Source organism: Carassius auratus, unplaced genomic scaffold, assembly GCF_003368295.1.
Source record: "Carassius auratus strain Wakin unplaced genomic scaffold, ASM336829v1 scaf_tig00215912, whole genome shotgun sequence".
Taxonomy (NCBI): Eukaryota; Metazoa; Chordata; class Actinopteri; order Cypriniformes; family Cyprinidae; genus Carassius; species Carassius auratus.
Window position 1 is genome coordinate 1768801 of NW_020528306.1, and position 21239 is coordinate 1790039.

Genomic DNA, 21239 nt, shown 5'->3' on the forward strand with positions numbered 1-21239 from the left:
TTTGTTTTCCTGATACAATAACCAAGTCAGCAATGAGATCAGCCAGCTGCTGAATCTGATTTACTTTGCTTATTTTTCAATGTATGAGTGTGCAAACTATCCCAGCCTCTGTCCAGACTGATGAAAAGGCCAGCTTTTATTTAACTGTCATCCTGTTGATGAATAAAAGTGCCTTAATTTTTGTTACTGAAATGCAGGGGCCATAACTGCCATAGACACTGAGAATAACAAGTTGGAAATTAGAAATGGCCAACTTGTCCCCCAAAATATTTGATATTGATGCTGTTTTGTCAGTTGTTAGGATGAAAAAAAGTTGTAAAAATTAAACATTTAGGGCGGCTGCTCTGTCTCAGCGGTCTAGCTCTTGTTAATGTCAAAATTACATTCAACAGTCAAAACAAAGAAGGCAGGGTTTTTATTCACTGAAGCAGATGGTGAATTCCAGTGAGACGCTTGAAAAATGAGGCAAGATACAAATAAATAAATATTCAATATTTGTTTTATGATATAAATGTTTAATGACCAACAATAATATAATGTGATGAAAACGACTCTTTTTTTTTGTGTTAAATTTCGCGAAAACTGTAAGATCTGCATGTTTCCTTTTTAAAATAATTTGTCAGTTATGCACAGAGTAAGATAATTGTACTTACACTTCAATAAATATAAGCCTATATTTGTCCACTACAATAGCTAAAAGATCAGAAAAACTGCATTAATGTTCATTTTTTTAATTAATTATTTTTTTTTAAACAATGCCAGTGGAAATAAATGAAATCAACTCTAACTCAACTCAACTCCTGTACCTCTTCCTCTTCTAAATTATTATTCTGAGAACTATTTTAAACAGTTTTTTATGGATATTTTGATGTATTTATTTTAAAACATAACAAGGGTACTGGATGATTTCTAGCAATAAAAATTAAAGTTTATTGCACAAATGGCATTTAAATTCCATATCTTGTATTACCTCAATGTCTTGTACCTTTGACAGTGTTAAATGTGGTGTGGATGGATGGGACTATGCATAGAAATGATATGCAGATGAGGTTAAAACTAGGCATTGTAAGCTCAGTATATGCTGATTTCAGGGAGGAGTCGAGATGGATTTGCGCAGGTTCTGGCATACGCACACTTTTATAAATCTAGAAAACATTTGAGTGTATGCAAAATTTAGCTTTTGTCCCAGCACTTTTAGGATGAAATCTATGGAGAGTTTTATAAATGAACCCCTTGGATAGCAACCAGTCTGAGACTTGCACTTACAGTACATATTATTGCCCTTTTGTTGGTTTTGATTGCTTCTATTGTCCTCATTTGTAAGTCACTTTGGATAAAACGTCTCCTACATGTAAGTGTAATGTAAATGTAAAATAGTTGAAAATGATTATAAAAACGTGTTCTTTTTTCTTTATCTTCTTAAATACATTTAAATCCTTTACTCATTTTAAACCTTAACTCATTTCATTTAACACTTTCAGCCAGTCCACAAAAATTCCCCTACTTAACTTTATTAGAAAAATACAGCCATGGTTACCATGGCGACAAGCATACCATCATTAAGGCGAGCCCTTAGGCTTCGGCTGCACTGGTTTTCTCCCACTAATTGTAACATGAGTAACTTGAATATCACACCTCACAAAAACCATCGGAACAGTATAACAATAAACTCCCACTCAAAATGAAGGTCTAACCCCTGAAAGACTTCCCACATGCTCTACACTTGACCTGATTTGAAGTGTTTCAGTACATATTTAAGTAAGCAAACATGGCTGACCCCACTTCCCAGATAGTGTTATTATTATTGATGATGTTTTGAGATGTTTTCATGACAAACACCAAAAAAAAAAAAGAAAAGAAAAAAAGGACAAACACCAAAATAGGGCAAAATTATACAAATAGACAGTTCAGACGCTCTATTTGGTTCCAAATTGTGCATGTTATGTCTGTCCCAGGCGATGACCAATGGAACTTTTTGATATATTAGGGTAAATATTTACCCATGGGGGAATAAGGCAGATTCTCTGTTTGATTGCCAGAGTTCAGTGTCATTTGGTCCATTGTTTATAGAATTGAGAGCTTGGTAAACATTCAGTCCTCCTACATCTGCCTGCTGTTTATGTGTGTAAGGACTGGTATCCCTTGAAGCTGGACCACACAAGCAAAACTCATTGAGACTGCAAGCAATCAGATGTGGAGTGAATGCAAAGCAGTCCTTTTACTTTCATGTTCGCATTGTTGATGTAAACACAAAGCATTTGTGCTTGTTTATTTCAGCAAAAAAATGTCAAACATGAAAACAAATTGTTGGCACATGACTAAATGCAGCTGTTAAACGTTGCAAAATTTAGTAAACAAAATTGTGAAAAACAATTGTTGGCTTACATTCACAAGCACATGTAAAGTACTTGACAATACTTTTAACTTGTGTTTGTGTGTTTTTTCAATATTACATCTGATATCAATATATTTTAAATAAACTAAATCGCAACTTTATCATTACAAGTGTTTTGATAGAAATTACAATGTAGTATTAAGTTTTAATTTACCATAAATGTATTCAGAATGTATTCAACATTCAGTATTGCACTATTCAGAGACAATTGAATAATAATGCAATTATGTATTAATTAGTCTTACTTGAGAGAGAAAACACTCTTTTTGCAAATATATAAAGTAATTGACAAAAATCACTAAAGTTGAGTGAACTCATGGATTAATAAACTCATGACGATGAATTAACCGATTGTGTTAACAATAATTTGTGATGGACTGTTCCTGTTATCACAATTCAATATCTTAATTGAAAGTTATGAGTGTTTCTTTGGCCACTTTTATGTCTCAAAAGATATTATATAAGTGGCCAAAGAAACACTCATAACTTTCAAATATATATATATATATATATATATATATATATATATATATATATATATATATATATATATATATATATATATATATATATATATATAAATTAAAGGTTGTCATTGTCATTGACTTAAGATTAGGTATTTATATAGCAGTCTAGTTAATTTAATGAAATACTATCAAATCAGCCATCTAGAATAATGATAGGTCAGCGATAGATAGGTCAGGTAGTTTTACACTATTTTAAACCATAGAAAATGGTTTACGGTCATTTGTGGTTTTCCGCAGATTGGGCTGTTAGATGATGTGCAGTTTTTATTTTACGTATCCACCAAAGCTACCAAGCTAGATAGTGTGTGTGTGTGTGTGTGTGTGTGTGTGTGTGTGTGTGAGAGAGAGAGAGAGAGAGAGAGAGAGGAATACAACTTATTTTAATTATTGCCTTAGCTTTATTCCACATAAATGTCTTTTCTGTTACAAGTAGCATTATAAATTATCCGTGGAAATTCCCTGTAGTAAAAACACAAACCCCTTTCATATAAGTGAAAACTGATAGTTATCTTGTCAGCTGTATTTTTATCAGAACAGCTCGCTCAAGGGTGAACAACTTTATTAAAATACTACATCTGCGACGGAAATCCCCCATCAGACTGCACTTGTTTGTGTCCTTTACCTTCTCAACATCTTCAAGACATGAACCTTGTCCACACAGAGATCAATCACTCAATCACTCCACCAAAAGTGATGTGCTTCAGGTTCTGTAATGCTGCAGAATCAAAAACCTGCCCTCTGCTGGCTGAACGTCAAAACACAACTAGTAGCTCTTTAAAACAGAGCTTAAAAAAAAGGTAAGTTAGATATACAGTAATTACTGATGTGATTCTGGTGTTATTTTAAAAGACTGTTGTAATATGTTTAGATATGTAAATGTAGGCTATATTAAAATAAATAAATACAAATTGTGCGTGTTCTTTAGGTGCTGTTTACATATCAGTGTTTTCATTATGTAATTTTGCTATTGATACAGTGATTAATTGATATAATGGGATATAATGACAACAATATCAAACAATTACATTACCTTCAAGCTTTAAAGATCATCATGTCAAAGTGCATTTAACCAGTATGTGGCGCCAAATATCTGTTTAAGTGTTTTGGGGCTATTAATGTTATTTATAAAATGCTCTAAAAATAAGAACATTTTCTGATCGCAAAATATAGATAGAAAATAACAAGGCCACATCTTTTACTCTGTCATTTGGCCTTTCTGAGATTGACCTTCTGTTAATGTTATCAAGGTCAGCACAGCAGCTATCTCCTGTCTACTGACATGATTATGATTAATAATGATAATATGTTCCATTATTGACACTGATATGGCATATATTTTGAAGGACCATGGGCAAACAAAGGCCTGCCAGTTTTTAGTCCTCTCCATTTCTTTCCCAGCCTTAGATTTTTGACATGCAGCATTGTCATAATTAGTGCAAACAAACACAACAATTGTGCTTTTAAAGTATCAAATGTTCAATACCACACACACACACACACACACACACACACTAAGAGAGGGACAACTCTCAGCTTCCGACTTTCTCCTTCACATATTCCCTGAAATGATGCTGAAACGCTTTGCTCTGCAGGACCCAGGTGGGAATGGACTGCACAATCCCGCCCTACAGATCAATTACATGTTGGTCAGGCACAATACCTAATTATATTAAATATTTATTAGTGAAGCAAGTCATTTGCATTCATTACCACTCATTGAGATCATTACCAGTATGGTATGAGTGACACTGCCATATGTTTGGTCTCCTAGTTTTAGATACTTCAGTGAGCTCCTTGCAAACTCCTCAGGTGTGAATGTGACCATATCTGGCTTCTGATGTCCTGTCATTGCTGTTGACACCCCAAATGGAGCCACCGTCTAATAAAAAAAATAACCATTTGGGAATGAGGACATTTGATATCTTACTCTATGTACATGTAATACACACAAAACATTATTTACCTAATGTGTGGGTAAGTTCTGGATGGTAAAGAGAGCAAAATAGCATTCTTTTACATGCATGATGTTTTTTTTTACTCACCTGAATAATAATTCCTTTGAATTTATATTCTGCTTGAAGACCCTGTGAAAATCTCTCAACAAAAACCTGTTGAAGGTTTTTTTTTTTTTTTTTTTTTTTTGATATGTTGATATTGCTAATACAGTGCAGACTGTTATCTGAATTGCAGAAAAAGATAGAATGTTTCAACTTTGTGTAGATGTCTTGTGTAAATTTACCTTGGATGCGGCATACAGGGTGTAAATGGGGCAGGGTATTTTGGCTATGCCAGAGGACACATTCAGAATCACTCCTCTTCCTCTAAGGAAATACATGGTCAGTGTGCTCTTCATTTGTTAAAATTTGTATGAAACATTATGAAAACACTATTGAACAGAGAAGGCCAAACCTTTGCTGCATCTCTGGTAGCACAATTCTGCACATCTGAATACATAAAAAATATGTGAGTACATTATTAAATCTCTTTCTCAGAACCAATGGTTCTTAACTGGCTATATTTGTCAAAACGGTTTATCATCTATAATTTCATAAGATAATGATAATAATAATAATAATACATTAATATGTCAAACATTGAAATTTATTTATATTACGATGGCCTAAACTCTATAAACTCTAAAGGCCTAAAAATTATGCAAAATTATTAACAAGACAGACTTAGTAAGAAAAATGCAAAAAATGTATTTGATTGGATGCATTGCCTTTGAGAGAAAGGTATATTTTCCTGATAATAGGAGTCTTGTCCCCAACGTTTAAAAGTCAACCAGTTTGTTTTTGATAATCACACGATTAAATATTTATTTGCATTTTATTCTTTTCATTTAGAATAATTTTCTGCAACCATATCGGAACAGAGCTAAATTTTGTGTGACCCCTATATGACCCAGCAGTTGCTAACCACTGCCTCAATTGAATGTAAATGGTGAGTGGTAAGTGGTACTCACCTTAACCATGGCTTTTACATTGCAGTTGATAACATCATGTATTCTCTAGGAGAGGCCACAACATGAAATATATAAATGACAATATGAGATAAACACTCCAAAACTGTATCAACTCAATCTTAAAACTATAGGTTCTTTATTGGCATCTATGACTCCATGAAGAACCTTTCAAATCCATGGATCCTTTGCAATGCACATAACTTGCTTCAGATTATCAAAATGTTTTTCACAAGAAAGAAATTATTTTAAAAACTTTTAACTGAACAGTTTTTTGCATCACAAAAAAAAAAAGAGATTTTTTAAAAAGAATTACATTACTGATATTTGTGATTTAAAAAAAAAATGTTTCTATGTTGTTATTATGGGTCATTTTCTATTACTACAATATGTAATTCCTGCAGTTATTTTCAAAGACTAATACTTTATTAATGAGAGATGGCAGTAGCATATTTTTTATAGGATTTATAATATTAAAAGCATTAGCAATGACTGTATGAACCATTGGTAACCTCACTTCTTCTAAGTCAGAGGTTTCAAGTAGCTTGCAGGGTATTTGGCTGGGCAGAATCCCGACATTGTTCACTGTATTTAAAGTAAAGTATAACAAACTGGATTAGCACTGTGGAACATGTTAGAACTTTAAAGGGTTAGTTCACCCAAAAGTGAAAATCAGCCCATAAGTTACTCACCCTCAAGTCATCCAAGGTGTAAATGTCTTTCTTCTTTCAGACGAATCCAGTCAGAGTAATATTAAAAATAATTTTTGATATTTCAAGCTGTTTCATGGCACCCAGCAGGTGTTGCATGCATCAGTCCAAAACAAGTTAAATAAAAATCAGTCATCCATGAAAAAAGTGTCCAGCATTAGATGTATTTTTGTAAGAAAAATGTACATATTCAAAATGTAATAATCACTGTTTGTAGATGGAAGCAGTTCGGGGCGGATGACGTATGGAGGTCAGCTTTGTGCATGTGCCGCTCAGAAGTGAAAAACACGGAAGATTAGGTGAGAGATCAAAATAAAACCACGGTCACTAATTAGAAGTACTAAACGAAGAAGAAGAGAGGAATGTCAGAGGATTTCAGAGGATATAATCCAAGAGGAGACTGGTTTTCCTTTGCGGAAGGAAACGTCTCCGGTTACTATCGTAACCTCGGTTCCCTGAGAGGCGGGAACGAGACATTACGTCAGCTAAGACGTATATGGGAACTCTTCCCTTCTCCACTTTCACTGAAATCTTATTGGCTAACGCCAGCTGGGGACAGCTGGCCAATTGACGCGAAGCATGCAAATACTGGCGGGTAAGCGTGCAGTATAAAATGCATGGGCGCGAAAATTACGTCAGAATCACGACTGAACGCTAGCACAGCTGATCAAACAGCGACCACGGCGGCTAACGTAATGTCTCGTTCCCGCCTCTCAGGGAACCGAGGTTACGATAGTAACCGGAGACGTTCCCTCTCGAGGCGGTAACTCAACATTACGTCAGCTAAGACGTATATGGGAACTGTATAAAATCCCGCCGTGAGAGCAGTGAAGATAAGCCCTGAACGGAGTCAATCACCCTCACACAAGCAGTACAGTTCTAGCCAATGGCCGTGTCGCTAAGAGTGCTTGCATCTGATAGGCGGAACTAGGCCAATGATACATCTGCTCTGACCCTAACAAAATATGCATAACTTCAAGCAATATATCGAAATCTGCACTAACCAGGGCAGACACAAAGCAATAAGCACTCAAGCATGAGAGTTAAACAGAGTCGACGGCGTTTGCGGTGACTGCTGCATAAACCATTTAAACCATAACACAGAGTTAGCAGCCATGGTAACTACTGTATAGCTGGTTATAACAGCTTTAATGAATAAAACTTAACTCACCGAAAAACATGTGACGCTACAGAGGGTACATCCAGCTTGTAAAACCTGGCGATTGTGTTCTGGGAAGACCAGCCAGCAGCAAAACATAAATACTGGACAGACATACCTCTAGACCAGGCCCATCAGGAAGCATTTATAATGTCCTCGCAGAATGAGCTCTGATGTTGAGGGGGTAATCCTTCCCCTGGCATTTGATAGCGTCCACGATCCAGTGAGAAAGTCTCTGTTTAGAAACAGCACGTCCCTTATTACATCCACCAAGCACACGAACAGCTGGTCCGACTGACGAAAGGCGGCCGAGCAATTCATATACATCCGTAAAACCCTAACAGGGTCCCGGCGCTCTGAGTATCAGCGTCGCGCGAGGCTGACGGCCCAACAGATAAGGCGGGCAGGGAAACAAAACGGTGTATTGAGTGACTTCGAAACGAAACCCGGTCTCGGCCGGAGAGTGACATTACAGTCGCCAGGCCCAAAACCAATGCAATATCGTTCACCAAACACTCACGAAATTCTCCAAGGCACTTCGCTGAGGCGAGAGCAAGAGGCAAGGCAGTCTTCAGGGAAGCTCCTTAACCGCAATCGAAGCTAATGGCTCGAACGGTAATAAGAGATAGAGCCCTCAAAACTAGAGCGAAATCCCACGGCGGCACAGAGGGCCATGAAGTACACAATCTACTTGCTCCCCTGAGAAAACTGAATACCAGAGCGTGCTTACCGATCGTTTACCCGTAACCGGGGAACGAAAGCGGCAATAGCGGTCACATACACCTTCAGCGTGGATGGTTTCAAACTCCCGCTATCCAACTGTGCTGTAGAAAGCGCAAAACATCCGACACGGAACAGGTCCCCGGGTCAATATAAATGTTCTCGCACCATTTTGTGAAAATGTGTGGAAGCACTGGCGGGAGGGCGGGCGCGTCGCGAAATGGTGTGTCACTCTTGCGCCATCATGAGGCCATTATAATCATGGACTGTGGCTCTGCGTTGTTTGAGACAGGGCGAGTGACACAACGTTGGGTGCAAGAATTTGTATATATGCTTCTGTAGTACAATTTTTACTCACAAAAACATAATTTAAACACATATAGCAATCGTCACCCATAGTGATGTGGGGGACATGATGCATGTGTCTTTGTGGTGTTGGCACCCTCGCTCCTTCGCGAGGCCATTATAATAATAGGTTGTGGCTCTGCACTGTTCTGAGACAGGGCGAGTGACACAGAGATGAGTGTAAGAGGATGTAAAGCTCTTTAGTTGATTGTAACATGCTTTTATTGTGGAACTCACACAAACAGCATTCAAACAGACATAGCAATCGTCGCCCGAAGAAACATGGGGGACATGATGCATCTGAACATTGAGGGTGACACCGTGTTCATGTGGTGTTGGCACTCTCGCGAGGCCAGTATAATCATGGGTTGTGGCTCTGCACTGTTCTGAGACAGGGCAAGTGACACAGTGATGAGTGTAAGAGGCAGTAAAGTTCTTTCGCTGATTGTATACCTGTTTTTATTGTGGAACTCACACAAACAGCATTCAAACAGACATAGCAATCATCGCCCGAAGAAACATGGGGGACATGATGCATCTGAACATTGAGGGTGACACCGTGTTTATGTGGTGTTGGCACTCTCGCGAGGCCTGTATAATCATGGGTTGTGGCTCTGCACTGATCTGAGACAGGGCGAGTGACACAGAGATGAGTGTAAGAGGCAGTAAAGCTCTTTCGCTGATTGAATACCTGCTTTTATTGTGGAACTCACACAAACAGCATTCAAACAGACATAGCAATCGTCGCCCGAAGGAAATGGGGGACATGATGCATATGAACATGGCGCTTGGGGGCGGGGCCTCCCGCTCACTCACTCTTTCACCGTTAGGGAGACGGCTCGTATGGCGCACTGGCTCTCTCGCGGCGCGGGGTCCTCAACTGACCCTGACGTTACCTTCCAGGCTCTTACCACTGCTGGTTTCGGCAGAAACGAGCGTCCGGTTCAGAACGGGGTGCCACTGCGGGTTATTTTAGCTGGTTTCAGAGCCTGGCCCGGTGCATAAGAATCTCGCAGAAGAAGACTGGGGTGAGCGACGGGGTATCACATGGCTCATACTTTGGCGCTTTCTGCGTCTCTGAGAATAGCTCCATGACGTCACCAAAGAGGCCGGAGGGAGCAACTGGAACGTTTAGGAGCGGCCTACGGTCCGCGTCTTTCAGGACAGCTAGGGTAAGCCATAGGTGCCTGTAAAGATGACCATGAGCTCCGTGAAACAGCTGAGCAGAGCGCTTAATAGCAATCAGCGCGAGATCAGTTGCCGCGTGCAGATCCTGATGACGTCAGCGCTTTACTGTGCCGCCGTTTGCCTGAAACACCTTGAGTATTGCCCTGGCAAAGAGCAGAAGCTGCACTCGCTCTTTCTAGACTGTGGTCCGGACCAAAAGCAGAGGGAGACGAGCACAGGTGTGTGGTAACAGTCTCCTAGACGGGGGGGGAGGGTTTCCGTCCCGTCCACGTGCGTGATATGGCCTTCGTAGCAGAGTGGGTGCGCGCCGATTGGGGTGCAGCCCACGATTTCACCACGAGCTCTTGCATGCCTAAATGCCATCTGGTAGCAGCTCGACTGGAGGAGCCACGAGTCTAGTTACCTATCACAGGCTCGTCATGTGCGTTGCAAGCGAGACTCAGCTCCGTGACGACCTTTCCGAAGACCCTGACGAGCTTCTCCTGGAGGTCTCAGGGCCCTCTTGGTCGGGGCGGTCCCACTGAGAGGCCCAAACCTTTTTCGACGTCGAAGCGACATGGAGTCGTTTTCCTCGCCAGCTCCGAAGAGGACGAAGTTCGCGGAAGCTATAGTCCACCACGCCGACGTCAAACTCGTCTTCGGGCGGGGGAGGGCCCACCAGCGGCTCGCTGGCGGCAGTGGGCCTCATTCCCGCCGTCCTCCGAGCCACTCTGGCTCTGAGGGCGCGCACTGGCAACTCGGTACAGTGGGCGCAAGTGTTGTCCGTGTGAGAATCCCACGCAGGTCACACAGAACTGGTGAAGGTCCGAATCTAGCATTAGCAGCCATCGGATGTGGAGAGGAAAAACAGGGTGAGTAGTCCTCTATTGCAACTTCCACGATGACTTAGATAAGACTTCTAGCGTGAAGAAAGAGATTCTGACGTAATTTTCGCGCCCATGCATTTTATACTGCACGCTTACCCGCCAGTATTTGCATGCTTCGCGTCAATTGGCCAGCTGTCCCCAGCTGGCGTTAGCCAATAAGATTTCAGTGAAAGTGGAGAAGGGAAGAGTTCCCATATACGTCTTAGCTGACGTAATGTTGAGTTACCGCCTCGAGAGGGAACTTTGCTTCCTTTGCTCCTGTTAACAAACGTTGGTTTTTCAGTGTTGACCTAATACGTCATAAGCCTGGAGCTTCTTCCATGTACAACTATTGTCACAAGCTACATTAAAAAATAATAATTAAAGTGATAATTACGTCTTGAAAATTGATATTTTTCCTGCAAAAATGCATCAATTCACTATAGAAGGCCTTTGTTCACCCCCTAGAACCTCGTGAGACACTGGTTTTAATGGAAGGGCGCTTTATATGTAACTTTTTTGGAGTGATGCATGCAACACCCAGTTGTGCCATGAAACAGCTTGAAAGATCAAAGATAATTTTCGACTGGATTCGTCTAAAAAAAGCCATATACAGGTACTGGTCATATAATTATAATATCATCAAAAAGTTTATTTATTACACTAATTCCATTGAAAAAGTGAAACTTGTATGTTATATTCATTCATTATACACAGACTGATATATTTCATGTTTATTTCTTTTAATTTTGCTGATTATAACTGACAACAAAGGAAAATCCCAAATTCAGTATCTCAGAAAATTTGAATACTGTGAAAATGTACATTTTTGAAGACACCTGGTGCCACACTCTAATCAGCTAATTAACACAAGACACCTACAAAGGCCTTTCAATTAAATAGGGTAAATAGGACACATGTCTGTGGTGTGAGAGACCCGGGTTCGAATCCACTGTGAGACACCAATGTGTCCCTGAGCAAGACACTTAACCCCTAGTTGCTCCAGAGGTGTGCGACCTCTGACATATATAGCAATTGTAAGTCGCTTTGGATAAAAGTGTCAGCTAAATTGCCTCTTAGTCTAGTTCTGTAGGCTTTACTTTCATCTGATGAAAGTAAATTTTGCATTTCCTTTGGAAATCAGGGTCCCAGAGATTGGAGGGAGAGAGGAGAGGAACACAATCCACGTTGCTTGAGGTTCAGTGTAAACTTTCCACAGTCAGTGAAGGTTTGGGGTGCCATGTCATCTGCTGGTGTTGGTCCACTTTGTTTTCTGAGGTCCAAGGTCAACAAAATCCTTTCTTTTTAGTGGTCTTAAGTAATATTCAAATTTTCGGAGATACCGAATTTGGGATTTTCCTTAGTTGTCAGTTATAATCATTAAAATGAAAAGAAATAAACATTTGAAAAAATATCAGTCTATGTGTAATGAATGTATATAATATACAAGTTTCACTTTTTGAATGGAATTAACACCTGTACACCTAGGATGACTTGAGTAATTCATTTTTGGTGAACTAACCCTTCAAATAAATACTTTGGCACATTGAGACATCTGATGCTGACCTAAAATTCCAATATCCAAACCCTTGATGTTTTCATTAATGTGTCCATATATGTCATCTTTGGTGAAGTCAGCAGCTATTACTTTGACTTCCTGTCCTGTAGTGAGCTCTGTCAGAACAAGAAAAGAATGCTAGTGAAACTGAGCTCTAAGATTACAGACAAGTCGAGAAGCTGGAATTCCAGTAGTAAATGCTTTACCGATCTTCCTTGCTGCTCTGGCAAGTTTCTCTTGATTTCTGCTGATGATTATCACACTCATACCTAGTTTGGAAAGCTGTAGAGAAACACATTTTTACAAGAACAGCCTAGTTTAATATAAGGCAAGAGCTGAATTAATTTCTTCCTTTAATGTTGAAAACATTTGTGCTGGTTAATATTTTTGTGGAAATGCTCCGGTTACTGACGTATGCTCAGTTTCCTGAAATAAGTGAATGAGCATTGAGTGTATGCATGGGCAAAACTCCTGTTTTACTCTTTACTGAAGCCTGATTTGTTCACATTTATGTAGCTGCACAAACCAATGGCACTTTAGCCCACCATAAGGGGTGGAGCCGACCTGTATATAAGTCGGCTTGCAGTGCCATTCATCAGAATGTTAGACTTATAGATCATTGATTTGGGCAGCTTATAGCGGGGAAGTGACACAACACTCGTTCCCTTTTCTCAGGGAACCGAGGTTACGTCAGTGACAAGAGCATTGCCTTTCTAATGTTCACTTCACGTTGTGTGCTTTGAGCAGATACAGGATCTCCTGCTCTGCAAGCCCAATCTCGGAGCACCAACAACAACCCCTGAAAGCCTGAGCACATTACGCCCCAAGCTGGTAGATGAGAGGTCTAATAAAACCACTTTGCCCAAGGAGAAGAGTGGAACATCAAACAGAAAGGCAGGCGCACAGATCTCACCAATAGATATTCCACTGGACCACGCCCAGGAAGTGGCCATCCCTCGTTTAGAATGGGCCCTCACACATATAAGGCATTGCAAACCTTCTGATGCATAAGCCAGGGCTATCCCAACAACAATCCAGTGAGAAAGTCGCTGCTTTGTGGCTGGCAGTCCGTTATTATCCAGTAGCTCTTGCAAAAAGGTTAGCATGTGGTTTGGACCCCATCACATGATATTGGGTCCAAACTGCAGAACACCAGTTAAGGAATACTGACCATTTTTGGCTGTAAAGCGTCTTGTAGATGGCACTCTTGCCTCCAAAATGATATTTCTTACTCTCACTGGAAGCTAATTAAACTGCTGTCGAAGCCACAATCATCATGCTGTCTGACCGGACCAAGATATGGTGCCCTTTCAAGGCTGGAAGGAAGGTTTTCAGGGCAAAGAAAACCACCAACATATCTAGGCAGTTGATATACAGGCATTGCTTCGGGGCTGACCAGGAGCCGTATACTAGATTGCCCTCCAACAGGGTACCCCCAACCCAAGTTGTATGTGTCTGTCGTGACTACTTGCCTTCTGGAAGTCATGCAGGTATACAAGCTAATTCCTTTTTGGAACAGGTGAGAGGTCATCCAGGGTGCCACAGCCTTGATACAGTGGTGGTCTACTCTGACAGGAAACGGTCCCAGACATCAAGCGTGGGGAGGAATGTGGGCTTTGAGCCAAAACTGAAGGGTCTGCATGTGAAGCAGGCCAGGGTGAATTACAGAGGCGGCCGCCGCCATAAGGTGGCCCCAAAGAACACAAAGAGTGTCGTCCCCAGTTTGAGAGACATTGCCAACAGCTGAATAGTCAGGGATCGTTCCGGCGTAATCACAATAGGGCCAGATCCTCCACCTCTACTCTAAGGAGAGGAAGGAAATGGGAGGGCTGAGCGAGGAGGACCGCCTTTACGGAAAAAGGCGATCCACGAGCAGAGATAGGAAAGTCTCATATTCTCACAACGGAACCAAGAGACTTCAGAGAGTACAGCTTCTGTGTGTGCATTGCAGAGACTCACTGTGCCAGTCCATCTCATGCAAGGGGTCCTTGCATGAACCACACTCGCGGCACAACATATGAAACAACACGACTGAGAAATTTCCTCTTTAGGAATTTTTTCTTGCTTGCTCTTCAAGCGCAGTGATGGCCACAGTGAGTCCTCAATGATTCAGGCTTCTTCGACGGCGGCGAGCAGGGCTGGTGTTTCTTCTTGCTTGGCTTCTTGGCTTTTTCCAGAGTCAGCAAAGAGATGATCCTTGTCGCTGAAGGAGAATGATCTGATGAATGGCGCTGTGAGCCGACTTATATATATACTGTAGGTCTGCTCTGCCCCTTCTGGCAGGCTAAAGCACCATTAGTTTGTGCAGCAACACAAACGTGTACAAATCTTCAGTACAGAGTAAAACAGGAGTTTTCCCATACATACACACAATGTGAATTGAACATTCAAAAGGGAACTAGGATGCATTTTTCAGATTTCTTTGAAGAGTTAAAGTGCAAAAGAACAGCATTGATTTGAAATATAAAAATTTATAACTTTAGAAATCGCTTGCAGTTTTGATCAATTTAATGCTTCTTTGCTGAATAAATATTATGTTTACTGTTACCTTTTAACCCTATACTTGCATGACCTTATACATAATAATTGAACTAATCTAATATCTAATCTAAAATCGATATTGTCACAGCAAATCACAGTTTCCACAAGGTGGTTTTCTTGTTACCTCTTCTGCATATGCTCTTCCTATTCCATCTGACCCTCCAGTGACCACTGAAACAGATGAAATATTCTGTATTAGACTTAAAATCATAAACTGGAAGGTATGAATAATAATTTAATGTTACCTGTTTCTAATACACTGAATATATATAAACTATAACCTGTACATAATTTACATCTGTATTACAAAAAATAAGCTTTTGCATCAAGTGTATTCAGAACATGATAGTCAATCTGTTTCCTGACACTCTCTTTGAGAATCTCACACTTCAGAGGAAAGCCAGTCAATGTCTGTTTGCTTTAACAACATTCTTGAACAGATTGTGTGTACCCACCAATTCACTAAACAAACAGGGAGCATGGGTGGTGCATATGTGTGAAAAGTCATCTTCTCTCCACCAGTTTGTCCATCTGAGCAGTTCACATTGGTGTGGGAAGAAAAGGGGTGTTGGAGGGCTAGTGGGATAGCCAGTTTATAAAACAGAGGAAATGATGTAAGATGTTATTACCATTACTTTCGTAGACTAGAAAGGTTTGAACTAAAGTTTGTGTTGTCCTCTGCAGGGTGAAAATGGCTTTTTTGTGTCTTTCTTTCACATTTCCCATGCTTTCGTTCTTTCTTTGTGTCAATTTTCTTGGTGTACAAGAAGTACAAGTAGTACCCTGCTTTAAAATCTCAGTGAAATCTTAGATAAGTTAAATATTTTGAATGTTTCAAATGTGAACAATTCAGTCTTTAGTTGGCTTGTCTCAGTTTTTATTATGTATTTTATAAGTATAATTGTAATAAACAAATTTGAGGAAGTCGGGGCCTAGTGGTTAGAGAGTTTGACTCCTAACCCTAGGGTTGTGGGATCGAATCTCGAGCCAGCAATACCATGAATTAGGTGCCCTTGAGCAAAGCATCACACCCCCAACTGCTCCACAGGTGCTGCAGCATAAAATGCTGCCCACTGTTCTGTATGTGTGTGTGTGTGTGTTCGTTCATTCACTGCTGTGTGTGTGGACTTTGTATTGTGTTAAATGCAGAGCACAAATTCTGAGTATGGGTCACCATACTTGGCTGAATGACACGTCACTTAAAAAAAAAAAATATTAAAATTATTCATTACAGTGATACAGAAAAAATTCACCCCCTTTAAAATAATCAAATTTTGTTGCTTTGCAGCCTGAAATGAAGATGGACACAGTTTTTGTTTTATCCAGCTGTATTTACTGAAATATTTAACTCCAACATGTCAGAAAGAAAGAAAAAAAAAAAACAGATTCACTTGAGTTGGAAAAAGGACCAACCCTTCTTCAAAATGACATGTAAACTCAATCAGGTTTAGTTTTGCTTTCTCAATGGCACACAAAGCCATTTAAATTTCAACTTTGATCATCTGTGGTCATTTTGATGAACTCAGGATGAAAAGATCTTTACTGGAGCATTTCACTCCTTGGTAGTGCAACTGAAGCAAACAATCAACAGCTCTCTTGGATAAATTTATTGCTCATTGTTAGTGAATAAATTGGTTCTTAATGTGTTACCTGTGTTTTATATATTATTAATTGTACTTGCATTACATTGCATTGAAACATAACTTATATATGTGTGTCTTCTATAACATATAACTCTCTCTCTCTCTCTCTCCCTCTCTCTCTCTATATTTATATATATATATATATATATATATATATATATATATATATATATATATATATAAAAAATATTATTATTATTTATTTATTTTTAATTCTTGTGATGGCAAAGTTTTTGAGCAGTCATTATTCCTGTCTTCAGTGTCACATGATCCTTTAAAAACCATTATAATATGTTTATAATGTATATGAATGCCAATCTTACAGCATTCAATCGTGCACTCATACAGGCTGAACCGATATGCACAACAACTTGCAAAACTGTCACGATTATTTATTTAAAGTGAAAGGAATAGCAGATGTATTGTCTCTAAACATACTAGAAAACACCCCTGCAAAGGCACATTGTAATGCACATACTCTCTCTCTCCCTCACACACACACACACACACACACACACACACACAGACAGACACACACACACACACACACCAGGAAGAACATTTCAAAGCCTTAAAGTGAAAGAATAGTTGCAGAAAGAGAGAAAAAGTAATGTTAATTTGATTTCAAATGAGCAGGAACAACCATTCAAAGTCAAGAAACATAAAAAAAGTAATAATGTTCTGGAACATACTGTTCTAATTGCCTTTTGTTCTCTGCTACTCTCAGTGCCGGAATGGAAGGGAAGCTTGGGTTTTTTGTTTTGTTTCTGAACTTCTATACACAGTATGAATTCAAGAAAGCCATAAGGGTGGTCACTCTTTTACTAACAATAAACGCGCTGTTTAGGAAATCAAGACATTTTGTAAGGGACAATTTAAAGTAAGATGAGAACCTTGTTCCTGGGCCAAAACTAAGGCAGTGATGGTTTGTAGGAGGGCTACATGGTTCACTCTCTTTCACTCTCATGCTTTAAATCCATTGTTCTCAACCAGGGTTCCCTCAAGGTACAGCGGGGGGTCAGTTCAGATATAATAAACCTTGCATTTTCTAAAAGGCTTAAATCATGACATTTCTAACTGCTAACTGATTTTAAAATGTCAAACTAATGATCTTTTAAGCAATATTTAATGTATTCATTTGAAATTATATTCTTAATGAAAGCTATGATAAAGGGTTACCAACAAAATTTAGCATTTTTACATATGTTATTTAGCTTACATGTCACAAGGTTAGAATTACTACTTTCTCTTATTATTTTTGCTAAAATCTTTCATGTATAAAAAGGTTGGTTTATATAGAAAATGCATGCTCAACACAAAAATACAGGAAATAAAATGTAAAATGCTGGTGTTTCTCACCTGCCCATTTCCCTAGTGTGGTGAAAAAAGACTTAGGAAGAGGACAGAAGAGCTTCGGGACAAGCATCATAAACAGGCATACTAATTTCCCTCCAAAAACCAGGACAGCACAAGTCCCGGTAAAAATGAAGATAATCTCAGCGAGCGTCATGACAGCAATTCTCAAGGCTTAAAGTGAGTCCTTCCTGCTATCTTGGCCCCTCTTTTAACTGCCACGGTTCTCTTATTCTCTTATTTAATCTGACTACAAGCTTCAAAACACAGTGCTGACAGCGCCCTCAGCCAATCAGAATCTACTCTGCCCTTTCTCACCAGGATAGAATTCACATTCCTATTTTTTGTGACTGTTGTGGCATTTAATGTGAGTAAGCTCACCTATTGTTATCCAAATCAAAGAGAGGAGGGAATTTGTGTCACAGAATGTAGGCTCATTCCGGACTGAGGAATCACATTTCAGCACTTAAATCCTTTCACACTGCTACCTTGATCTTACAGAACGGATTTTAAATTTTAAATGTCTTCAATACTTTGGCAATATTGTCACAAAACCAGCCAGATCAGTGATATAATTTAACTAAAGGCTCCCCAAAACACCAAAGGTTAAACCTAAAGTCACTACTTTAGTCACTATTGTCCCAAGCTGTTGAACTCTCTAACAAACTATAAACTATACCTAGCACTTTTTTTCATCTTGTAAAAAAATCTTATTTAAATTCTTAAAAATTTCTTATGTTATTACTTGTGCATGATAATCTTTTTTTTATTATTCTATCATTTTAATTTTACTTAAAGGTTTAGTCATTTTTTTATTCATTTACGTCTATATAGGTTAAATTTATTGTAGTAATTTTAATAACTAATGTAATAAGGCATTTTTTTAAGGGATTTTACAGTTTGTGAATTTAAATCTGGGTGATGATAGGGTGATATTTTATTGATCATTTATAAGCAAGAGCATCCAGATTCACCTATTTGTATCCACACTTACCTTTTTTTCATGGAAAAACAGAAAAGTATCATGAATTTAATCTTTTACAACATGATTTACTCTAAATGTGCACTACTTACCTTATTTGTTGACATTGTGCTTTCACAATTATTAACCTTGTGAAAAAGTCAACATTCGCTCTTTATTTCATCATCGTAATAAATACTATTCTCTTGCTCTCATGAGTCCTGTTATATTGAAGCATATGGGTAGCAATAATCAATTTGGGATGTAATATGCAAAATGCATTTCTGTATTTACATATACATTTTCCAATACATTTGTGCAATGTTTAGTGCAAAATGAAAACGAAAATTAAATAATTTGCATTTGCCATTTCATACACCATTTTTAATATGTAAAATGAATACTAATTTTAACGCTTTATAAGTTGCAAAATTACAATGAAAATGTATTACAGAAATGATTAGATATGTCTAACATGTTCAAGCAAAAACTGTGGCAAAATGATCATTGCGGGAGGGGTCAGACACGTGATCGGCTCGGAGTGCATTTTCAATGTGCATATTGAATTTTACTACATTCATTGCGGGACATTGAATGAAAATGCAATCGTAAGTGTCTTGACTGTGAGTGTTAATGTATTTAAGAAAAATAGCATTTTTCATCATTTTTTACCACAGTTTTTGCTTGAACATGTTATTTCTAATCATTTCTGTAATACATTTTCATTTTACAACTTATAAAGCGTTAAAATTAGCATTCATTTTACATATTAAAACTGGTGTATGAAATGGCAAATGAAAATTATGTAATTTCATTTCCATTTTGCACCAAACGTTGCACAAATGTATTGGAAAATGTAAATGTAAATACAGAACTGCATTGTCATTTTACATATTGCATTGTCATTTCGCATATTACACCCCAAATTGAATAATGCTACCCATATGCTTCCATACGTGTCTGGCACTGCAGTGTTGAGCTCTCTGGTATCAAGGACTCACGGTATTTAAGCAGCTCCAGCGCTGTCTAGTGGTTAAAAAAATCAGCTTAACAGGTTTCATAGAAAATGCTTTGTTTGCCCACTCAGGAACAGCTTGAACTGTTTTCTGCCTTATTACTAATTCCTTAGTCAGCGGTTTGTTATATGATTCAAGCTGGGAGTTATTTTTAAGATGGAGACGTTTAAAATCGTCACTGTGTTTTTTTATTTTTATTTGATGTAATAGATTTTGGGTGGTCAGGCATCCAAGACTTCGGACTAAATCAATATTTGCATATGGGCATGAAACGGCAGATGGCGCTATTCACCAAGTTTGGGGTTTTCCCTCATAGCTGTACTTGGAAGAAAAAGAAAAAGAAAACTCAAAAACTATTAAGCCCGAAAGTAATTTAAATGTATTTAAATGGACATTATAGATATATCTACTGAGATATAGACCTTATTCATAATCAAAGACATGTTATTTCAAAGTGCCGTTATAAGATATTTTTTAACTATATATATAGTTAAAATACAGAAACGCATACCTGATTGATATATATATATATAGGTCATATATTGATATATCCATATAGGCTGCCTGTACGTTATTTATCCGTAAGGAACAGAGAAAATAATTATTTATAAATGTTAATGTTCTGATGATGTATGTCTAGGATGAGCTAGTGAACCTGTCTTGCTCTTCTGAAGGGGTCTCCGGCTCTGATAGCTGATAGCGGTGTCCGATTTGTAAACGAATCCCTCTATAGTTGATTCTGTTCAACGAATTTTTCCGAATCACAAGACTCGTCTGAACGACTCATTCACGAAAATAAATAATAATACAAAAAATATTAAAATGAATAGATATATTAATTATGTTAAAACACTATTTAATCAAATGCAAACCTTATTTAGGTTCTATTTTTTTATGCGAAGATTCACAGATAATATTACAACCACCCTCCACCCAACTGAATCATTAAAAGAACCGAAACTCGGAAAGGAGTTGGATAACCTATCACTTGTCTCGTGTGGTGCTCATGTGTTGAGAACGCGCGAATGGTGTTACGTAACATTACGTCTGTTGAAAACTACCTGCCCCCTTTCCGCAATAGACATAAAACATATAAATATTACAATAAAGTAATGGTATGGTACCTAGTGTATTCTTATCATAATCGAGCTTCATTACGGATAAGAATCGATCTGTCGTCACGTGGTCACGACAACATTACAGACAAACAATGACCTCGTGCACCCACCAGAATACATCTCTATAACAGCCATATCTAAAACAGCCCATTATGAACCTAATAAAAGCCCATCTGCTCAAATCAAATTCGCAACCAT

General features: G+C 38.5%; 1 protein-coding gene across 2 annotated transcripts; it reads right to left on the minus strand.

The window, feature by feature from the left end:
- Window positions 1-3306: 3306 nt before the first annotated feature.
- LOC113096377 (testosterone 17-beta-dehydrogenase 3-like) lies at window positions 3307-18236 on the minus strand. 2 transcript variants are annotated; one of them, XM_026261755.1, is made up of 11 exons: window positions 17953-18236; window positions 15075-15121; window positions 12616-12691; window positions 12418-12525; window positions 6402-6469; window positions 5888-5932; window positions 5332-5366; window positions 5162-5243; window positions 4965-5030; window positions 4652-4801; window positions 3307-4547 (listed from the first exon to the last, which is right to left on the minus strand). In XM_026261755.1, the coding sequence occupies exons 1-11, from the start codon at window positions 18101-18103 to the stop codon at window positions 4452-4454; spliced, it is 924 nt and encodes a 307-aa protein (XP_026117540.1). In that variant the 5' UTR covers window positions 18104-18236; the 3' UTR covers window positions 3307-4451. The 2 variants fall into 2 exon arrangements, with proteins under 2 accessions (XP_026117540.1, XP_026117541.1); XM_026261756.1 differs by lacking the exon at window positions 4965-5030.
- Between the last annotated feature and the right edge of the window lie 3003 nt (window positions 18237-21239).

What these genes read in the sequence shown, in the direction of transcription:
- LOC113096377 (XM_026261755.1), bottom strand. Translation starts at nt 18,103, where the DNA reads ATGACGCTCGCTGAGATTATCTTCATTTTTACCGGGACTTGTGCTGTC. An exon ending in CAGAGCAGCAAGGAAGATCG is followed by an intron (nt 12,526 to 12,615) that starts GTAAAGCATTTA and finishes TTGTTCTGACAG; the next exon opens with AGCTCACTACAGGACAGGAA. An exon ending in ATGTAAAAGCCATGGTTAAG is followed by an intron (nt 5,367 to 5,887) that starts GTGAGTACCACT and finishes TTATGTATTCAG; the next exon opens with ATGTGCAGAATTGTGCTACC.